General features: G+C 48.5%; 1 protein-coding gene across 1 annotated transcript; it reads left to right on the top strand.

The window, feature by feature from the left end:
- Positions 1-89: 89 nt before the first annotated feature.
- Positions 90-22,498, top strand: WDR3 (WD repeat domain 3; the record flags this gene model as incomplete). Its single annotated transcript, XM_080391888.1, has 26 exons — positions 90-260; positions 1,192-1,401; positions 1,866-1,984; positions 3,681-3,759; positions 4,103-4,198; positions 4,656-4,766; positions 5,791-5,892; positions 6,008-6,105; positions 7,013-7,108; positions 7,437-7,667; positions 8,485-8,578; positions 8,936-9,037; positions 11,275-11,360; positions 11,815-11,950; positions 12,661-12,717; positions 13,380-13,480; positions 13,630-13,741; positions 13,856-13,990; positions 15,368-15,418; positions 16,047-16,112; positions 16,950-17,042; positions 17,598-17,645; positions 19,620-19,663; positions 20,162-20,290; positions 21,018-21,111; positions 21,707-22,498. The coding sequence occupies 26 exons, from the start codon at positions 90-92 to the stop codon at positions 21,860-21,862; spliced, it is 2,817 nt and encodes a 938-aa protein (XP_080248014.1). The 3' UTR covers positions 21,863-22,498.
- Positions 22,499-22,626: the final 128 nt, after the last annotated feature.

Here is a 22,626-nt window from a genome sequence, read left to right as displayed (position 1 = left end):
AGCCTCACTTCCGGCCCTCCCTCGGCTCGTGCGGCGGCGGCGTCTCAGCGCCTTCTGCCCGGCGCGGCCCGGCTCTGCGCCCCGCCGCCATGGGCCTCACCCGGCAGTACCTGCGGTACCGCCCGGCCGCGCTCTTCGGGCTGGTGGCCAGCGCCAGGGGCAGCGTGGCCTGGGTGGCGCTGCGCGGCGAGCGGGGCCGCTGCGTGGCCGTGCCGGCCTGTGAGCACGTCTTCGTGTGGGACCTGCGGAAAGGGGAGAAGGTGGGAGCGGGCCCCGCGGGGGGCTGGGGAGAAGCCTGTGGGGCGCTCCGGGGCGGCCGGAGCAAAGCTGGCCGTTAGTGGGCTGCGTGTGAAGGGAAACACCCCCCCCCAGCTCCCCCTCTGCGGGTGGGGTGGCTTGTGCTCCGGCTGCGCCCGGGCTGAATCTCGCTGTTGTTCTCTGAGGTTTGCCTTTGTGCCTCAGCTGGGGAAGAGTAACCGCTCTCGCAGCAGCTGGGAAGTTACTCCCTGTTTAGCTGGCAACCAGGAGCAGCACTGTGCAAAAGTGCTGGGGTGAAACGGGGATGTCATGGGGTTTGTGTCTCGGCTGGGTGTGAAACTGGGCTTCCCACGTGCAAGTTGTGTTCCGTAGGGGGTTTGTAAGCTGTAACTTCAAAGGCTTTGCCACATGTTGTCTCCTGTCAGATTCTGAAATAATCGCAGGTACTACTGTCCACTGCAAACTGAATTCAGGACTTGCTTTACAGCCCTTAGAGTGTTGACTGTTGGCATGTTGTTTTGGAAATATTTTTGTTGTTCTCAAGTTCTTGGGCAGACTATGGAAAAGCAGCTCCACACTATACCTGAGAAAGGCCCAGCAGGAGAGGATGAGTCAGGAAGAAGCTTTCAGATTTTACTCTCAAACAACATTCCTTGCTCTCAGGCACTTAAAATGTAGTGGCAGAAATTTGGGCTTCTGATTTTAAGAAAAAATTGTTTATTACTTCCCTTTTAGCTGCTGGCTGCCTTATAAAATGGGGCTAATGACACTGTACTGGGTGTAGGAAGCCAAAAAATGAACTTCTGAAGTGGCAGAAGTGCTCGGTTGGAAGCTCAGTAGAAGAGCAGAGTATATTCTTTCTGCTGTGTAAGTATCCTGCTCTGACATGTCATTTATCAATGTTATATGTGTTTTGTCTCCTAAAAATTGCAGGTCCTTATCCTTAAGGGTCTCAAGCAGGAGGTCAGTTGCCTCCGTACTTCTCCAGATGGGTTGCACTTGGCTGTTGGGTATGAAGATGGATCGATCCGTATCTTCAGCCTCCTAAGTGGAGAAGCGAATATCACTTTCAATGGACACAAGGCGGCAGTTACAGCCCTGCAGTATGACCATCTGGGCGGCCGGCTGGTGTCTGGCTCAAAGGTGAGGGTTGCATGTCTGGAGGACAGCCCTTTCGTAAAGGTGCTCCATGGAGCAGGCTGACCTGCACTGAAATGTTTGGTGTTTTTAAGTGGGTTACGTGGCCTCTGCCTGTAGCTGGAGGATGGCAGTGAGAGGAGTTAGGGCTGCAGGACAGTGATGGAGTTGGGGAGCCCAGGGCTGGGAGAGCAGTGGGGGCTGCAGGGCAGGAGTGGGGTTACTAGTAGAGCTGTTAAAGCTTCAGCTCGTGAGGTCAGGAATAGCAAAAGTGACTCAAGCCCGGACAGAGGTGCATTTACTGGTCTGAATGCACCTTTGGGGAGGGGATGTCACTTGCATTAGTCACCCTGACATTCAAATTCACAGTGAGAAAGTGTGCTCTCAGGTAATCTTCTCAGTCTCATGGCAGAGGTAGATGTTTTACAGGGGTAAGTGCCGGTCTCTTGAAGACCCTCTGTCTGTTCCAGGATACAGATGTCATCGTGTGGGATGTCATCAATGAGAGCGGTCTGTACCGTCTGAGTGGACACAAGGATGCTGTCACTCAGGTCCTTTTCTTGAAGGAGAAGAACTTGATGGTCACCAGGTGAGCCAGGCTAAGTGTAGTGGTTGGTCAGGAAAGCAGCTGTGGTGTTACTTGCAATTTAAATGTCCGAGGTGCTGCAGCCATTTGTATCTTTGTTCTTGACTCATGATCTGTCAGACCCACTAGCATCTGAGAATATGATTTTGCCACATCCACGTATTTCCTAAGTGCGGTGCCTGAATCCAGATTGGTAAGCAGAACTGAAATGGCTGTCCTGAAAAACAGTGTTTGGAAAAGCATTTAACTTGCTAGTGATATAATAGCAACTTAAAATTATTGTTACGAGAAATAGTGATAATACATTCATTATGTATGTAACTGTTTCTGCTGTTGATCTTGAAGAATTTAGCAGACTTACCTTCTGTCCGTGTAAGTCACACAGCAATGTGACAGAAAAATTGCTTTCTAGTAAACTGTAATTATAGGAATGAATTAAAAGAGGGGTTTTTGAGTTGGTTCTTAGTTATTTAATATGAGCTGCTAGTTAACTATCCATCTAATACTAAACAGTTGGTGGAAGATACTCTTGCTCAAATATCAGTCAATAATTTTTTATTTATTAATATGTCATCTAATACCTTAATAGAAAAATGCATGCAGTCAGTTCGGTGTACAATGAGAACAAGTTTCCTGTGCTTTTTTTGTTGTTTTGAATAGAGAAAGTAGTATTTTGTTGGTTTGGTAGGTGATGCCTGTTTCTTAATGCGGTTTCAAATCTTTGGAGGTCAGCTTTAGAAATGAGTCTTAATTCTCTCAGTAGCTAACTTGTGATAAAGAATTCCTCTCTATTTTTTTATTATTTTATTAACAGAGTAGAGATGTTAGCCTGTTTTTCTGAAGATGTGAAGTTTTGCTTCCTTACTTTAGATTATTTTTTTTTTTTTTAGCCCAAGCAGCTAACTGCAGTCCTTTGGGTACAGAATTTTTTGTGTTATTTTTCATATATCCAATTTACAAGTACCTTTGGATCCTATTTAACAAGAGATGGATTAACAATAAATACCACTTGTAATCAGAAATTTTTTGTCATAAGGGAGCTTCGTAGTGGAACAAGTTTTATATTTTGATTTAGTTGAAACTTACTGAGGAAAACAGGCTCTAACAAGGTATTATTTGTTTTAGGGTGTACTGGAGGAATCTGTATAAATGTTCAAATTACTTTCCTCGGGTGCTCTTGTAGTATTGGGGTAGCATAATATAGCCAGAAATTTGTTTCCAAGGAGATCTAATCCTACGGGGGCTTTGAAGGAGTGAATCAGCTGTAATTCTCTGTTAGGAGGAGCAGCTCCAAATCACTGGTCAAAATGAAGGAATCTGCTTTTTTCTGTAGCCTGGTCAATGCACAGGCATGGCACAGGTTGAGAATGTGGAGGGGGGTTTAGAGGCAGCTTTAGAATTGATCATCACTTTGTACTTCTTGTTCTCGCCCTAAGCCAGTGAGAAAGGAAGCTGTGTGGTACTGGGGCTTGCAGCTGGATCCAGAGTAGTTTTTGGTGACTTGCTAGATACCTTTTCGCAGTATCTTTGTGTTGCTATACTCTGGTTTTGTGCAGCTTGTGAAATGCAGTGTTTGAGCAGCTGCTTTGTATGTTGTGGCATGTTTTAGATTTTTTTTGTGTTTGTTTCTACCTCTTCTCTAAGCACGTGAGCTCTGGCAATCTTTCCTCATGTCTTGAGGTTTTCTTCTTTGTTCCAGCGGCAAAGACACATTGGTGAAATGGTGGGATCTGGACACCCAGCACTGCTTCAAAACTCTGGTTGGACACCGTACCGAGGTAAAGAGGATGTGTGGGCAGCTGTTGGGGTGGAGGGACTTTGGATTATGTGTCATGGCTCACGTTGTGCTTTCCCTGCTCTCAGGAGTTGTAAACTGGCACCGTGATACATTTTGCTTGTCATTAGGCTTTAGGGATGAGCGAATAAGAAACTTCCAAACTTCCCAGGAGCTGTCATCTGTGTGCAGTGGGTGACAATTCCAATGCAGAGGTCCCTGGAGGAGGTCCTGGTTAGATCCAGTCTCTTCTTGGTTACTGTGTAAATAAATCGATTAAAGATGCTCTGCTGTTACAACAGTTAAAGGAGCCATAAGCCGATTTCTCACTTTGTACCTCTGGACAGGTTTGGGGGATGGCTTTGGTGTCTGAAGAGAAGCGTCTGATCACTGGGAGTGCTGACAGTGAGCTGAGGGTGTGGGATATCACGTACATCCAGGAGGTAAGATATTCCCTCTCTAACACCTCACAGTCTTGTCCAGCTGCTTGTCTTTGGAGTAAGATGGGAATGAAACCGGTTAAATCTGATTGGCGTTCTGGGAAATAGAGCCAAAGCAATGTCTGCTGTCTGAGGAGTCCAGAAGTTGATTTTGATGTAGATTTTTCTGTGTTGAGTTTTCAAGTGAAGCTGTGAGCACTTCCAGAACAAGATTTCCAGACTGTGCCACATCTTCCTGCCTTCTGGCTTGCAGCTAGAGAAGACAGTCTTGTGGGTGGAGGATTAACAGGGGAGGACGTGGAGCGTGTGGTGCCTACGGGCATGCTGTAGGACACTCCTTTGTTGCAGTGTGCGCTAATCACTTGTTCCTCCAGGCAAATGAAGTGTAGGAGACAGAAGCCAGAACACTGCAGCTCTTGTGGTTTAAGGTACTCCTTATGTTCTTTTTCTCCGTGAACAGGTAAAAGACCCTGATGAGCCAGAATCCAAGAAAAGCAAAGGGTCTTCACCTGGAGCAGAAGAAAACACTGAAGAGGATGAGCCCCTAGAGCTGGATGAGCAACCTGAGGAAGTAAGCTCAGTTTTCTGTGGGATGGCATATCTAACCCCATTTGCCTGGTGCTGCTTGCAGAGCCAGCAGGAGTTTTAGTTGGTCACGCTTTGCTTCTCTATACTGGATTTATACCCTACGTGTCAATTTAGTCATATTTCGTCCCCTATTAGGGAAAATGTGGTAATTCTTGTCTCACTTCATAACATCTTCCTTGGTAGCAGTTGCTGCCTCATCTACCTGCAAAACACCAGCAGAAGTATGTGTGCCACAACACATACGGGTGTTATTCTCCACTGAAAGCTTTTTCTTTGCCTTCTGTTTGGGGGGAACTAGCAAATGTGTAAAGTTCAACAGTGCTAACAGTAATTTCATCAAACAACACAGGAATAAAATAGTTACTAGCTGGCTGGCAGCTGCTGAGTGCAGTGCTGATGCTCAGCTTTGCAGGTCAGTAGCAGAAGCTGAGAGGTCAGAGTTGCACCAGAATGAAATACGGTGTGAGGTGTGATTGCAGAAGGCCATTCCCACTTGTACTGCTGGTGAAGGTGTCACTGAATCTGTCTCTCCAGTGGACCTTTCTGGGGTTCCGCTCAGGTTGCAGACTGCTTGTAGTTATGGTAGACACCTGCCCTTGTTAAATACTTTTCCGGCTTCTTCTCCAGAGGATTTATCTCCTTTATCCACCTGTTTAAAAGTCTCTGTTCTCACGTTCTCACCTCTTTCTGACAGAGGAACTGAGCTGTGCTGCCTTTGTAGCATAAACATTTGGCTCTGTCTCTTAAATGGCTGTGGTTTGTCAATGAAGTTATTCTTCCACTGAGACTGTCAATGATTTTCAGCTAAAATGCAACAAAACATAAGAAGATACGCCTGTAGCTCACAGAAATGCTTGTTTTGTCCCTGTATTATCCTTGCTAGCTGTTTCACCTGTATGTTCATTTCCTCCTCTTCTCTTCTTGACTTCCCTTGCCAGCAGGTTTCTGAGTTTGCTTGAGAAGATCACTTGACCTTTCAGACCAAAGTTCTCCTTTTTTCCCTATAGCGCCTTGTAAAGTGCAGTAAAGTTGGATCCATCATGCGGGAAGGGAGAGATCGAGTAGTTACTCTTGCTACAGACCGAACGGGCAAGATTTTGGCCTGCCATGTAAGTAATGAGGGGCTCTGCTACTGAGCTGCAGAAGAGACTGTTGGAGACCTTGGGTAATTTCTGTAAGGGCCAGCCAGAGCTTTCTGTGCCTTTGACTTTGCTCTGTCTCTAGGGAACAAGTGCTGTTCTGGAGGTGTTCTGTGTTCTTTCTGAAGAGGAAGTCCAAAAGAAATTGGAAAAGAAAATAAAAAAAGCAAAGAAAAAAGCCAAGTAAGCAGTCTTTCGGATGTATTTGGATGCTGTCTGTGTCCAGGGAACTGTTAGAAAAGCCCTTCAGCAGCGTGACATGATGGTTGAACTCCAAGCTACGGGTCATCCTGTCTGTGCTAGGTGTTCTGTTTTGGGGTCACTGTTCCTGTGCGTCCTTGGTGCTTCTCTGAGCAGCGCTCCTCCCTGAGGCTAAGGAAATACCTTTCTTTCTGAGTCTTCCCCCTGCAAAAAAAGCTAATGCGTACACAGTACTTGACATAAAATGGGTTTTTCAGAGCTGCTCAGTTTTACCTCACAGTCGTATTTACACTGCTTTGTACATCAAATAAAGTCCTTGATAAGACATACAGGAATGAGAGTTTCATCTTGAGAAGTCAGGGTGACTCTGATCTCTCATCTCCTATTTTGCAACAGGCAGAGAGATAGGTGAGAGCTTTCTTAACGTTGACTTTGTGTTAAGTGGCTGGCTGGGTATCCCGGCACGTAACAAGTGCCTCACAACAGCCCTTAGGGAGAGGTCTGGTTCCAGGGTAGAAACTGAAGCAGTGGGCATATAAATCTGGAGATGCATTTTGGCAGTGGCTGAGGACTTTTGGAGAGTGGTAGGGGATGAGCAGAAGCTGGTCTCCCTCTCGGACACATCTTTCTGTTTATCCACGTTTCTAACATGCCTTGTTCAAGTGCTTTGGCTCCAGAGGAGGTTGCCTTTTTTAGGACAGTTTGCGTCTTTAGTAGTCTGCGTGCCAGCATGAACTTCACTGTCTTAAATGTAGTTCGTACTGCTGGATAAGAGGGCAGTTACTTTCAGCAGGCTCAGTAATTTCCTTATGCTATTCTCTGTCTGTGTGTTAGTTTGTGTTGACTGTGCTGGGTTATTTGACTCTCCTCCATTATCTGACATTTCTAGACAGAAGTCTGAAGAGGAGCCAGAAGGCAGTGTGGAGCTGAGCCTGCAGGAGGAGATCCAGCGGGTCACTAACATCAAAGCTTCTTCTAAAATCAAGTGAGTGGAAAGCCTGTTGTAGGGGCTGAGCACTGGTTGTGCAGCTACTTGGGCAGAGCTCTCCACAGCTCCGTGTTGGGGGAGGTGGGGAAAGTTCCCTCCTCGACATCTGTTTGTCTTGGAGCTGTGGAGAGACCTGTCATGATCTCCAGTCCATTCACACGTTTTCCACAGGTGGTCCTCTTCTTGCACACCTCTGTGGCTTAGTGTGCATTTGCCCGTGGTGTGCGCTCTCTATATTCCTTTTTCTCAGTTGTTGATATTTGATCCGTCCTATATTTTGTCTTATCGCCCCTGTGTACAGCTCTGATTTTGTCTAATCAAACAGGTCATTTGACTTGATTCTCTCTCCAAAAGGAGAGGTGAAGATCGCACTGCTGCTCCAGAACAACGTCGTCGAGGCATACAACCTGAACCTGTCAGCACCGGTCCCACAAGCTGTCCGTGCATCCAAGATAACCATTGGAGGCCACCGCAGTGATGTCAGGACGCTGGCGTTTAGCTCTGACAACATTGCCGTTCTCTCAGCAGCTGCAGAGTCTGTAAAGATCTGGAACAGGTATGCAGTCCCGTTGTGTCAGTGCCCTCTGCCCTGCGTGTGTGGTCTCCCAGGGCTCAGGGATGCTGTGTTCGGGGAGGCAGTGATGAAGGAAGAGGTGACAAAGGAGAAACATAAAATGGTGAACAAAGTAAAAGGAGCGAATGGAAAATTATTTGACTTCTTTCCTTACTAGAGAAACTGGGAAGCTATAGAGCTAAAACTGCATAATTAACTCATGGAGTTCGATGCTGTAAAGCAGCACTGAGGCCAGGTTTAGTGACAGATATGGAAAGACGAGTCTCTAAACACAAAGGTCACTCGTAGCAGTCTGGTATAGACGGTATTTTGTTGGGTTGTTTTTTCCTTTTTCATAAGAGGTACTGGCTGTTACCCTACACTAGCTACTACATGTTCCCTAATGAACAAGTGGGTTTCTTTGGTTTCTTATCTGAAGGATCTAGTATTAGGCTGAGCAGGCTGCTGTTCTGATCTGGTGGTGTCCCAGTGTTTCCTGAGTGGTGCCAGTTTCAAGCCGTCTTTCCTTTGAGCATGTTGTCTTATGGTTGTTCCTCTCCTGAATGTTTGAGAACAGGAGCTCTGTCCTTGCTCATAAGAGCAATAAGTCATGATGGTGGATGAGGTAATGGCATGTTTTGATGGAAAATGTTCTTTGCAGTACTGTTGGATAGCATTTGGGACATAGGATGATGGTGGTGTATCTTCTGGCCCCAGATGAAAAGATGGTTGTGGGCAGAGGGCATTCTGGAGCGTGTCTCACTTAGTGGACCAGATTTTACATGTGGTAAGAGGTTTTGGGCTCTACCTTTGTCCACAGATCAACCTTGCAGTGCATCCGGACTATGGACTGTGAGTATGCACTCTGCTCACTCTTTGTCCCAGGGGATCGGCAGGTCATCGTTGGCACCAAGGTAAGTAGTGTCCTTCTGCACTCCAGGCTCCCAGGTCTGGAAATATGTTGTGAAAATGTCCCTAAGGCAGCCTTTCAGAAAACGCAGTGCATCTCCTGATCTGGAGCATTCTGTTCTAGGTAGAAAGAACCTCTCTGACAGTCAGGTTCCCAGACTGTGTGGCTCTTGTGGCTTGAGCTGGACAGCTGCGGAGACTTTGGGCAGCCCTTGATGGAGATTAGGGCCATCTGTGTGTAACAGCTGTCTAATGAAGCTGGCTGTTTGGGAGGTGGGTGGCAGGGGTGCTTTCCTGCTGGGAGCTATCATGTGTCGTGAAGATGGACTGATTTGTCCTGTGTGATGTATCTTTCTTCCCAGACAGGGAAGCTACAGCTGTATGACCTGGCTACTGGGAGTCTGCTGGAGACACTTGATGCTCATGACGGGGCGGTGTGGTCCATGGCTCTTTCACCAGACCAGGTAACTCAGCCACACTTCTCCGTATCATCTGTTGCATGTCTTTTCATGTAGCTCCTTCCTATAGCGCTGTATTTGCACTCCTGATGGGAGCATGGGAACCCCTCCGCTTGGCAGCTGGAGGATGCAGCCGGTAGCATCTAAGAACTTTAACTGTGGATATATGCCCAGCTTGGTGAAATAGCTCTCTAGTTGTGTGGCACATGACGGTGAGTCCTGGGCTGAGCAGCGCCATCCTCATCATCTCATCTGGCTTCTGCGTGATTGAGAATACTCAGACTTCCCTGGTGGAACCGGTGTGCAGCAATACATACCTTACAGCTGTGTTCCAGCTGTGGAGAGTTCAGCCCCTTGTAACCTGCTGCAGTGGCTGATTATCCTCCTTGGTAAATTTGCTGCTTGTCAGCTGGCTGGATTAAAAATCTTGTTAACATAGTGAAGTTTTTCCTTTGTGTTGCACTGTTGAGTGACCGCATCACCCTCCTTATCTATCTGATGGTTATTAGGCTGAACTCCTGTCCCTGCAGGATGTATTTTCCGGGCTCTTAATTGTTCTTGTGGTACTTCTTGAGTTACTGTTGTCATTTTTTTTTGCTGGTGGCCCCGGGGTCTGGGTGCGCTGTGTGACCAGAATTAAACCAGTGCCCAACACACCAGTGCCTTTTGAATCCATCCAAGGATTTAATTAGCTCTTTTGGTGACAGCACTGCAATGTGTATTCAGATAATAATCCACTGTGTCCCTCAAAGCCCATTTTGGGATGCTGCTGTGCAGAAGGCATATATGTGGGGCTTAGGTCCTCACTTCCTAACATGTAAATAAAAATTTTGGTTCTGTTTGGGCACTCTTTCAGATAGATGGAATAGTTCTGACGTTATGTAGCTATATCTAGTTAGTTATTTGTCTAGTAATCGATAAATTCTGTAAGTGGCACAGTGCCAAGTTACTAGGTATTTCTGATTTAAAATTAAGCTTTGAAACCTCTTAGCTGGTCTTTAGTCCATGGACTATATGCTCTATTGAAGGATATTATCCTAGGGTTGTAATGAAGATACAACTCGTGACCGAGAGGCGTGCCTTGCATGAGCAACACTCTTACTGTTATCAATTTATCCTTAAGCTTTAATCTTAAGGAAAAGGATAATCCTGTCAAGTTAATTTTCTTCTGTTGTCTGTGCTCACAGTTAACCAGGCCTGTCTGTTTACTCTGTCTGAATTACGGTGTTACATTAATTTCTTCCTGGATCTCCCTCAGTATTTCCAAAGTTTCTGAGAATGGACATTGACAGTTTACAGATTACCTCATTCTGCTTAGTAAAGTCGTGGATTTGGGGGATCTGAACCATTAATTTGTACATGTCTGACATGGGCAGCTGCTTTTTGACAGCCTTGTGAGTCAAGTCTTGTAATGTGATTATGGTCTGTAGTTTTTCTCCCGAGCACAACAGATGAGAAGTGCTGACTGAACCCATGTTTACTGAGCCAGTGCTGTTTAATAGTTCTCGTATTTCTCTCTGTAAATGGTTCAGTGCTACTGAAAAGGTACTTTTTTTTTATGTTCCTATTTTGCATGCACACACTTGCTCTATGTGGCCTAACCACCCTGGCTGTAGAAATCTGTTTGTCTTTTACTCCCTGTTCAGTTTTTCTCCATTACCACAGTTTAGGTTCATATAATTCTGTCAATTTCCACTTCTGTCTGTTGTGTATGCCTTAGTTTTCTTACATAGTCATGTTGTGCTGGAAGCTGGGGTGTTTTTTAGTGGAATCAAAACCATAGCAAGTAATAACCTGCCTGGGATTCGTTCACATACGGGACAGGTTTTACTCTTGTTCTTAATGTAAAAGGGATACTGTTGAACTGTTCTTTCTTTAGAAGGCCGTGCTTGTGGGGTGGTGGTAAGGTGTGTGTGATCCAGGAACAGTGAGCGTGTCAATGTACCCACAAAACACAAGGACATCGTTATCTACAGCTGAGATGATTACTTTCAGTCCCAGAATTTCAGTCCATGTCTTGATTTACCTTTGGAGTCTTTGTCTTTAGACCTCCCTGCGAGAAATTACGAAATTGTTGTTGTTGCTCTGACCAGCACAAGTGCTCCTGGTGGTGTCCACTTGAATCATGAATACTGTAGGAATGGGGGACATTTCAACAACCCCCTTGACAGTTCCTTGCTGTAGAATTTGTTTGGGTTATAGCTGAACTGGTTTCACAATAATTTCTTTGTTTTCCCCTGCAGCGTGGCTTTGTGACAGGAGGTGCTGATAAATGTGTCAAGTTCTGGGAGTTTGACCTTGTGAAGGATGAGAGCAGCGTTCAGAAAAGGTGAGAAAAGAAACCTTCCTACAGACTACGTTCAGCTGCAGTACCCATTGCTGTTGATGGGGGCTTTGGCCTTTGCTGTGCACTGTAAGAAGTGTCCGTGACATGTATGTGGAACACATGGAGAAGAGTGTGAGCTCGGTGCTGGTTTGTGAAGGTCTGAGCTTAGGTGGGGAAGGGTACTGGCTGCATTCTGATCCCTTCCTTGTGTCTGAGTTTAACTTCTAATCACAGGATGGGCCTCAATTATTAAACAGTAAATGTAGCAGTGAAGTTTATCAGCCTGCAGTGCTGTGATTATTGCCAGTCCTGTCTTGTTTATGTGGTAAAGAGGAATGAGATGCTGTGTATTAGAATGAACTTGCTTTCCTGGGTGCAACGTGGGAGTTGTATTTGTATCTCTTCCCAACTTGTTTGTTTGGGATAACAGTTGGTTTTTTCCTCTTCTTGTTTTCAGGCTTTCCATGAAACATGTACGCGTTTTGCAGCTGGATGAAGATGTTCTCTGTGTGCGGTACAGTCCCAACCAGAAACTGCTGGCTGTCTCCTTACTGGATTGCACTGTGAAGATTTTCTATGTTGACACACTCAAGGTGCCATGACCAAATGGGCTCTGAGACTGTGCAGGGAGTGACATAATTGTAGCCTGAAAGATCAGGAATACGTAGGAAGAGTGTCTGTTTATTGTGGGACAGTAGTAAGAATCAAAGAGAGACCCTGCCTCCCACTGCAGGTGCCTGTTTGATAGCAAATCTGACAGAACCGTGGCTGCCCCACACTGGGGAAAAGATCTTCTTTTCATCTGGAAAGTGTTGTGAACCTGCAGTTGGCGAGGTTCTCTCTAAACCCTGTGGGCATGGTGGTACCCCAGAGCTGCAAGGCAAGGCAAGGGTGGGGATGGCTGTAGCACACGTGGCGTTAAATAGGGGATAGCAGAGGCAAAGCCTGGGGGAGGAGAATCTTCCTTGTGAGCAGTGTAGTGGTGTTGTGAGTTATGTATTAGCATGTGAACGATAGGGAGTGACACAAGACAGAACAGCGCTGACAGGTAGGCAAAGAGAGAGAGAAGCTCCGTAGGCAGTGGTGATCAGCACCGGAGCTAGCTCAGCTTGCTTGGGTACTTCCACCCTTCTCTCAGATCTGCCATCATGGCCCTGCTGCTAACAGGGTTCAGGGCAAGGATGAAAGTGGGGCAGTGCTAGAAAGACAGGGCTTCTGAGGTAGAGCAGAACTGGCCTGGAGCTTGAGGTTTTCATACGCTCTACCCAGCATGTCTGACTGAGATACCTTTCTTCTGCTTCAGTTTTTCCTCTCTCTGTATGGACACAAGCTGCCAGTGCTGTGTATGGACATCTCCTATGTAAGTATCGTTAGGGCTGTGTGTTAGGTGGGACTGTGGTGATATGGATGACTGAGAACCTCTGCTGGCAGAAAGGCCTCTGGGATAATGCTTTCTTGTCACCTCCTTGCTCCCAAGTTAGCAGTTTCTTGATGGGTCACAGCAAGCTCCTCCTTATCCCGCAGTCATACGCTCACTGGGAGGGATCGCAGAGTAGGAGTCACGACAGATCTGACCAGGGCATTTTGTGAGTGACTGAAAATCAAAATGCTGTGGTGGTTCCCCACACCCATCTTAGGAGGTACAGCCAGCTTTCTGCTAAAGTTGCTGTGTGAGAGGAGCCTGGACTTTGTTAGTGGGAGCAGAGAGCAGGTGCTGAGGGGGAGCCGGCTCTTCGTGCCTGTTCGTTCTTGGGCTGTGTCTTGCTCTGGGGTGTCTTTGGAATGAGGCTTACTGGAAGCCAAAAATGCCAAGATAAAGCTACGGTCTTAAATGCCTGTGGAGGTTCAGAAAAGAGCCAGGCTGCTGTCAACGGGCCACGCTGGTGAGGGGAGGTGGAGGGATCAGGAGCGCATGTTTCAGGAGCCAGGTATCTGTACTCGGCACTGCTTCGTCACTGGTTCAGCAGCAATTCATGGGGCCGCCAGCTACCCACACCCTCCTCTCTCTTTGTTGCCCTGTAGGATGGGACTCTAATCGCAACTGGTTCTGCTGACAGGAACGTGAAGATTTGGGGCTTAGATTTTGGGGACTGTCACCGCTCTCTCTTTGCCCATGATGACAGGTCAGTCAAATCCTTCAGCATCTCTGGGCTGTGGGCTATCTTATCTACAAGGGGTTATAATCCAGCAATAATCCTTTTGTCCGGCATATAGCGGGGGGAGGTCTGCAGTGTTCCCCACGTGGGTGAATTTGAGCCTTTTTCCCTTCCAGTGTGATGTATCTGCAGTTCGTGGCAAAATCCCATCTCTTCTTCACAGCTGGGAAGGACAGCAAGATTAAGCAGTGGGATGCAGATAAATTTGAGCACATCCAGACGCTGGAGGTAGGAAGTTTTGGAGACTGTTGAAAGCAAGTGTTATCCCTCCGTGAGCAGCACTTCCCTTGGTGTAGGAGCTGGGTGGTGTTCATGTCTTAACCTCTACTATCTGCCATGCAGGGGCATCACCAGGAGGTGTGGTGTTTGGCACTCAGCCCCAATGGAGACTACGTGGTGTCAGCATCCCATGACAAGTCCCTGCGCCTCTGGGAAAGGACGAGGGAGCCACTTGTTTTGGAAGAGGAGAGGGAGATGGTGAGAGTTGCATCCTTCCTGCCAAAGACAACTTTCAGACCTGTTTTCTCCCCAGCAGGCAGATTCCTTATTTTTCACTGTGGAAGACTCTTGGAAGGCTTCCTCACTGCTAACTGCAGCCTGGTGTTGCGGTGCCCAGGGCTGACTGGGGTCTCATACACGCTGGGACTGTTGCCCTGAGCTGTCTGGAGGCAGCACCACACTGTTGCAGGTGCTTGCCTGTCTGTACTGCATTGCAGATGCCTGGCTAACTTCCTCTCTGCTTTGCTTCTCTTTTGCTTCCCCAGCTTTCCCCTCCGTAGCTGTGGTTTCCACAGGTCTCTCAGCTACAGTCTTTGACCTTCTCTTATTCTCTTGTGTCCCTTTCCACTCAAGCGTGCTTTGGTGGCGGTTCAGCAGGTGGCTGTTGTGGAATGATGGGGAGCACGGCTCCTGTTAAATGCAGTTTGCCCTGGTTTTCCCCTTCTCCAGCTGTGAGAGGTCCGTTCTGTTTCAGTAGCAGGGCCCAGAGCTCAGGGATGCTGGAAGAAGCCCTTCCGCTCCATTCGAGCATGTGTTGTGAGGAATCAGAGACTCATAGAAGGACTTGAACAGGACAGAAGCTCTGAGGGTCTCTAGTGCAGCCCCTTGCTCACTGCAGGATAACCTTAAAGCTGTATGAGACTGCTCAGAGACTTGCCTTGATACATAAACATCTCCATGGGAGGAGATTTTCCAGGCTGAGTACCTATTCCAGTGCTGAGCAGCTGTTGGGGTTGGCAGATGCATTTGTTTTGCATATCCAATTGGAAATGATTTTGTTACTTTTGTCATTTCACTGTATCCCTCAGAGGAGTCTGTCTCCCCTTCCTAAAGCACTTCTCAAACCACAGTGGGAGAAGGATGTAGAAACGTGCTGAAGCAGGAGCAGATGGGAAACTTGCAATAAATGTTTTTTGGTTTTGTGGTGGTTTTATTTCCCTGTCCCAGCCTGTTTGTGAGAGCTGAGGTGACCCATAGGCAGCATCTCGAGTCTTTCTTGCAGGCTAGGGCAACCCTGGGACTTTTCTAGGCTTGTTTCTTCTGTGCTGTGTGCCAGGTGCAAGGTCTGGTGCTAAACTGCCGTTGACTGTCTCAGCTTGGTGGGCTGTCTAAGGGCTGTTCCTGCATCCAGAGCAGAGACTCAATTTCTTTCTTGTCTGGGACGTTCCAGAGTTCTCCATGGGGTTGGGACAAGTGGACATTTTGCACCGGCATTGTTGAGCTCTGCTGATTTGGCCTGGTTTTGCAATGGGCTGCATGAAGCTGCAGGTTCCCTTGCTCAATCAGTGTGGAAAGGACTTGTACCCTTGCTGCCAGCTCACCTGTGTTCATGTGTTGTGTTCTCATCCACTGTAGCAACGCGAAGCTGAATATGAAGAGAGTGTGGCGAAGGAAGAGCAGCCTGTGGTGAGTCGCACGCACCATCCGAATGTGTGCAGGCCGACGGTACGGTCTGCAGGAGGCATAGAGGGGGTGGCAGGGCCTGATACTTCTCTTTCTTGGAGGAGGTGCAGGGGGGAAGGTGCTGAAGCTGTGGTTGCTCCATGATGCAGTTGGTTGGTGCTTCCTACAGATGTCCAGGGAGTGTGCGAGCTGGCCAGAGCTACGGACTCTCCCGTTTTGCTGTACTGTTGTCCTTCCTAGCTCCCCGGCTCAGGTCCACGCCAGCTCTGTACCAAGGCTGGGCTGTCTTCTGAAAGCTGCCTCCAGGTCATGGGTGCAGGACTGGTGGGGAAGCCTGATCCCTCTTGCTGGGATGCTTGGCTTGTGTTGCTGATCGTTTTGACACTGATCAGATTAGTCGGCTTCTGTTGGCGCAGCAAGAATGTGTTCACCTGCCTCCCAGAGCTCGGCGCTACCCCTGCCTCTGCTCTTGAGGGAGAGCTGTGCACTGGGAAATCCTGGACTGCCCCAGAGAAATGCCCGGTTTAGGGAACGGGTCTGGTGTTTTTCTTGGTATGGACTGGTAGGATGCAGGGGGTGCCTACATGTGTCAGTTGCGGAAGGAGGGAGCTGCAAACTCTGTATTTTGTAGGTGGCTGGAGAGACGCGAGGAGAGACGGGGCTGGCAGGAAAGAAGACAATTGAAACCATCAAAGCGGTAAGATCGCGGGGGTCTGCCAGCAATGCTTCGTGCCTTGCTGGTCTCTTGACGGGGGCTGTCACAGGGTCGCAGCATCAGTTTGAAGAGGATAACCTGTGCTGTCACCTAAGGACAGGTTGCCTCTGCCTGCCAGAGCAGTCTGTCCTGCTCCGTGGCCGACAGGAAGGGCTCTGGCTCTGGAGAATCACGCACCAGGTATTACCTTCTCCCAAGATCTCTCCAGAGAGCAAGGTGTGCCATTCCTGGAGCTGCAGCTTTCTCTGCCTGTCACGTGTGGAACAGACTTCCACACCGGGCTGCTCTTGCCCTTTGGGGTTTGCAGCCCAAAGGAGCACGAGGCCGCTGGGATGTTCTGTAGGCATCAGGCCTCTCCCTGCAGGGCTGCCCAGCCCCGTGGGCATCTGTGGCCGGTGGAGATGTATTGCAGTGCCTGAGGTGTGGGCAGTTTCATGGTTGCAGATTTTAGCAGTGTGGTGCTCTTGTAAATACAGAGGAAATCCTTAATCTGAATAGTCACAAGGGTCCGAGCCTGGCTTGTGCTTCAAAGAGGTACTGCTTGCTGGGGTGGAGTTCAGTGTCAAGGCAACACTTAAAGCTGCAGCTGAGGGCACCTGGGGCAGTGGGGGGAATGTGGATGGTGTTTGACATCGTCAGGACATGATTGGTGTGCTCAGGGTAGCGGTGCAGCCTGGAGTAGAGGCTGTCGTTCTGACCAAGATGCTCAGAAATGTGACGTGATGCTCCATGTCAGCCCTTCTGCATCCACCTCTGTTTCTGTGGCGGGGCTCGAGCTTTGCTGTGGCTTGTCTGGTGTCACTGATGTGCTGTTCGCAGGCCGAGCGGATCATGGAAGCTATCGAGCTGTATAGAGAGGAGACAGCAAAACTACAGGAACACAAGGCCATATGTAAAGCTGCAGGAAAAGAGGTAAAAGATGGAGGAATGTACCACTCCCAGGGTGTGCTGCGTGTATCCAGCTCGGGTGGAGAGGCTCAGCATGCAGATAAGATCAGGACAGCTGGAACTAGGAGACGTTTGCTGGAACCTTTTGGAGAACAAAACGGCACTTTGCCCTGGGGCGTGGTTGGTGGTGTGCTCGACAACCTTTATGCTTAAAGTCGCAGTAGGATGTAAGTTTTGTCACTGGGAGGGCATGCTACTGCAAATTCATCCCAAAGCCTGTTCTTTGCCTTCATCTCTGCACTCCCTGCTAAATAAGGGGCTGTGATATAACTGGGAAAAGCAGCAATTAAGAAGTGGATGAAAATTCATGTGTTTGAGTTAGTTATACACACCTGGGAATGAGATTGTCTGGTGGCTGCAAATGGGGCCTTCAGTGATGTCCTGGGGAGGGCGGAGGTGTGGGAATTGCAGGGAGACACTTGATGAAAGCTCTCTTCTACTGTGGGTTTAAATTTTCTCTGCGAAATATGCGTTTGTATGCACGCACCTGCCTCATGCTAATCCATTCTGTGTCTTCAGGTCCCCTGTCCTGTCAATCCCATCCTCCGTGCCTACGGAAATATTACAGTAAGTGAAAGCCCAGGCCACAGCTGTGGGCCATTCCCTGCTGGAGTGGGGCTGGGTGATTTGCTGGCTCAGCCAAAACACTGGGTTGCTGTGGGGAGGGAGGACTGCTTGGTTCAAACTGGTGTAAAAACTCAGCACTTTTGTGCGAAGTGAACAACTTTTGGGTTTTTTGTGGGTTTGAGGTTTGGTGTTTGGGTTGGGTTTTTTTTGTATCTTGCACATGTGTTACAAAAGTTTAACCCCATGGGGGTAAACGTAACCCTGATGGTAGCCATGACCTTATCATGTATGTTGTCATGAGCCAGCAGTTTACAGCATTCTCCAAGATACGGGAAAGCTAGTTCAAACCTTTCCTGGCCTAAGGGCACGCCCTCCTGCTGCCGTAAGGGTGCAGTTGCCATGCTATAGCATGTTCCGGAGGAGCTGGGCCATCTTACACAAAGCACCCGAGCATCCACTGGAATGCGTGATCGGGAACCCACGGCAGCGTGCCCCCACCACGTGACATCAGCGAGCACTTGGCCAGATCTGTTTTCTCCCTCCCTCTGTGAGTACAGGCGTGTCGAATTGCGAGCTGAACAGATGGAACAGGAGTGAATGAAATCCTGTGGCTCTGTAGCTAGCAGCTTCTTTGGAGGAAGGTGATGTTTGATTGAATCCCACGATACCGAGAAGGGAATTTCAACCTGTTTCCAGAGTCTCGGAAGGATGTGCTTGTCCAGGTGCTAGGCTGCGGGGTGGAAACGTGACACAACACCCTGTTACGTGGGGAACTGACCATGATGAGCATTCAGGATGTCAGACCACAAATGAACATACTTCATGCACTGACAGTTGTTTATCTTATTGCTTGGGAAGAGACTCTGTGTGTGGAACACTTGTCCTAATGTACCTACTGTGTTGTCTTGACTCAAAAAGCAGGAGCTGGACAACGTACATGAGGGCTCCCTGACCCTAAATCGCTGCCTGTGCCGCTGTAACTGAAGCAGGGCAGCTCTGAGCAAGGCAGAGCCGTGTTGGAGCTGCCCAGGTCTGCTTCTGCGGCACTGGTACAGCAGTTATTGATTCTGGTTTTATTCCTAAAGAACTGACTTTGAGAAAATTCAGTATGGTAGTTGAATCTCCAGGTGTTTCAGGTTAGAGCTGGTGCCTTTACCTGCTCATGTCATACTAGTACATAACAGTGTTCACTAAACTCTCAGAATTTTTCTCTATACAAAATACGCACAAATGGATGTATAGATTGCATTGATAAATAAAAATCCACTGCTCTGAATAGATTAGTTTTGTTTTTCCTGGTTTATTCCAGTGTATGCTCCTAGTCTGCATTTTTACTTACGCTTAGGAAGATACTTGTTTTTTCATTCTTCACTTTTCTGAAAGTAAGTGCCAGATGAGAAAGCCTTTTGTCTCCCTTCTAAACCTGTAAACACCTTACAAGAGCTTTTCTGTCCCTGCCTCCGTGATTATAGGAATATTTAATTATAAGTTGAACAAACTGAAGAGAAGTGAATGACATCCTATGACTTAGTAGTTAGGCACTTCTCTTTGGCTATGCCCAGCTCTGCTCTGCATCTGCCAAACACTTTCAGCAGATAAACAGGAGCAGCAGGAATTAAAAGTCTTTGGGAGGTGAGTTTGTGTAAGGTTTTATATGTATCATTTGTCTGTTTCACCAAGCTTTTTATCCAGTTTGTACAAGATTCATTGAACTGAGTATGAGATGGTTGAATATAGAGTTTTCACAATATTCTTCGCCAGTTTAGATTATCCTGAGAAGGCTGGGTTTATGTTTTTTGGAGGGACAACTTCTCAGGCTGGCAGCTGACTGAAGGTGAAAGGGTTTCCTCTTTGTTATGTTCAGCCTGATCTGTCCATCTCAGATGTGACTGTGTGGTTTTAACTGGGTGAAACGAACCTTAAGATACATGTTTGTTTGGAACGTCTCATGCTGGTGTCTTTCCTCTGTTACAGCCTTCTGCGTACGTGTTAGAAGTTTTCAAGAAAGTCAAGTCGAGGTGAGTCCCAAGAGCCTTATTGCTGCAAGATTTGTGACCGAGGGTTGGATTTCTGGGCCCGGGGCTGGCTGGCGTCCTGGAACAGTCTCTTGTGCTGGGTTTGGGCAGTGCTAGAGAGTCTGGAGTCACTGTTCCTGGCAGCCTCTTTTGGAACACGCGTGGAATCGGGGAATGGGAATTGTTCTTTCCGTGGGGATTGTGTTGGATGAAGCTTGTGCGTGTGGGTTGGCTGCTTGGAGATGCACGTGTGCGTGAAGAGCAGCTTGTGGGGACGCCGAGGAGGGAAGGCGGTGTGCCTGCTCCCTCTGCCAGATGTCTGCTGGCCTGGGCTGTAGTCTGCGCAGGTGACTGTGCTTTGTGAGCAGTCAGAGTTTCAGTAGCGCTGAATGCTTAGCACAGCTTTTGCACCAGAACTGACCTGTACAGAAGCGTTTCCTGCTCCTCTGTAGCAGAGCAGTGGCTGAGACTAACGCTTCTGTCCCTTCGCTTTCGCCTCAGTGAGCTGGAAGAGTCTCTCCTGGTGCTGCCCTTCTCTTACGTCCCTGACCTGCTCCGACTCTTCAATGAATACATTCACCTGGGTTCAGAAGTTGAACTCCTGTGCCGAGCTCTCCTCTTCCTGCTCAAGTGAGTCTTCAATCTTCCCAGACAGATCTGCTGGTCTTCATTCAGCTGCTCCTGCTGTCCAGAACCTGGAGCTGAGGGAGCCCTGGCAGGGCTCTGGCCAGCAGTGGGCCTGCCGGTTCCTCTGGGCCCCTCGGGCTGGTGCATGTCACAGAGCTGCTCTGTGCCAGTGACATGGGACAGCACAGAGCTGGGAACACACCCCGTTCCTGCAGCTGCAAGGGTGGCGTTGCTTGCTGTGAACACGCGTGGTGTATGAGTGTGGGGAAGATTTGGGTTTTCTCATATGTCTCCGAGTCTGAAGCTCTTGGGAAGTGTCCTCGAGAATAAAGATGTGGTCTCTGCAGGAGGCAAGGAATCGCTGCAGCACCCAGCAGACGGTGTGTGGGAATGGGTTGATTGCTGCAGTGTTGATGTGCCCAGGTGGGGTTGCTGGTCCTGGTCCCCTGAGTCTCGTTGGTACGAGAGGTGCTGCATCAAAGCTGAAATGGCACTGTTGGCTGGCACAGACACTGCAGGGCCCGTGCCCTCAGAGAGACCTTCCCTCTTAAAGAGAAGCATCAGAAAACAGCTTTTGCAGATAATCTGCCCATGCCTGTTGCATAAGGCTGGCCTGGGGAGGCCTGATTTAAGAAAAATCCTGTCTAGAACAGAGAGAGGCTCTGGAGAGAGGCTTTCTGATGTTCCTGAACACAGTGCTGCAATGCATCACCGCCCGCTTTGTCCCCAGGGTACATTTTGGGCAGATCACAAGCAACCAAATGCTGGTGACAGTGATCGAAAACCTGAAGAAAACCACCATCTCCAGAGTCAGCGAGGCCCGGGTGAGTGCTGCACCCTTCCCTTTTCCAGGGTCTGGAATAGCAGGGTGGGCCAGTGTCTGGGAGCGTGTGGTGGTATCTGTGGTGTCCAGTGGGACGGTTGGGTGGGGTCGGAGCCCTTTCGCCTCCCTCCTGCACAAGCACGCTGCTTCCTCCTCATGTTCTTGCTGGTGTGAGACTACCTAGTGCCGAGCCTGCGCTCATGCTCCCTCCCTCATTTACTTCTGGCTTTCTTTAATGTATGTATTTGGGCTTTGGCTTGCTAGTTTCTAACTATGTAGGAGGTAAACTATTTCTGTTGGGCTTTTTTGTGGCTCCTGGTCTCTCGGGTAATGCAGACTGTGCACCTTCCCAGAGGCAACCTCAGGTACCTGCCAGCGACTTGTCTCTCAGAAAACAGCAGATTAGAGCTGCTCTGAACAGAGTGCAGGACGGACTGTTCTACTCAGATGAAGTTTATGTTTAAATAATTTTGCTTTATTTAAATGTGTGCATTGTCTTGCTTTCGTAGTTTCTTAGAAGGGCGGCCGGTGCAGGCCCCTCTACCCCCTGACAAGCCTGGGATGTGCCCCACAGTGTGGTGCTGGTCTCGTTACAGGATGTGCTGGGATTCAACATGGCTGGGCTCCAGCACCTGAAGAGGGAGATTGAGGCCAAGGACGAGGTGACCTTTTTTGCTGATGCCACTGACCGCTTTGAGGAGAAGAAGAGGAAGAGGAAGAAGAAAGAGAAGATGGTTCTTGCAATGCTCTAGCATTCACTGCCCAAGACCCAGAGCACCTGGATGGGGTCACATAACCTCAGTGGTGGCTGTGGAAGTGTTCTTGTGGCTAAACGTCCGTGATGCCGTCTGGTGACCGGGACCAAGGCTGTCCCCTCCCCGTGTGGTATAACCCCATATAACCCCAGCTCAGAATGGTTGTCTCTGAGATGAACTCTCTGTAGTCTGCTGCAGATGTGTGCATTTGAACTATTTCTGAGGCGGCCATCAAAGGTCCATGCTTTTCCTCCAGCGGAACGTCCGTTAGAAATGGAGTCAGTTTGTCCTGCTGCAGAGATCAACTCATTCTGGCAGTGCTGACTCAGTGGAGTGGGTCCAGCATGTGACGTGCTGGTGAGAGAGACCGTGCCCTGTCCGGGGAAGGCAGCTGGCAAGATTTTACGCTGTTTTGACACTTGCTGGTGCTTTCTGGCAGCGCTTAGAGCCTGTGGGCAAAGCTGTGTGACTTCTGCCAGTGTGAGAACTTGGTCTACAGCCACTCACTTTTTAGTGGGATGGGGAAAAACGTGGCTGTGCTCTGTTCAAGGCATGTTTATATGTGCCTTATAAGACAACTTTGTTCATGGAGTTTTGTCCTGATATTTCTCTAGTAAAGCCTCAGCTGCCTCACCCTGTGTGTCAGTTCTCAAAGGGTTTTCTTCCAGAGAATAAAATCTGTGAGAGCAGATGAAAGGGCTGCCACCCAGGGTTGTGCTGTTCCCTAGAGCTGGCAGATGGAGCACGAGCAGTGTGCGTTG

Source organism: Falco punctatus (assembly GCF_963210335.1).
Source record: "Falco punctatus genome assembly, chromosome: 6".
Taxonomy (NCBI): Eukaryota; Metazoa; Chordata; class Aves; order Falconiformes; family Falconidae; genus Falco; species Falco punctatus.
Note: the sequence above shows the minus strand (reverse complement) of the source record. Positions and strands in the feature narration are given on the sequence as shown.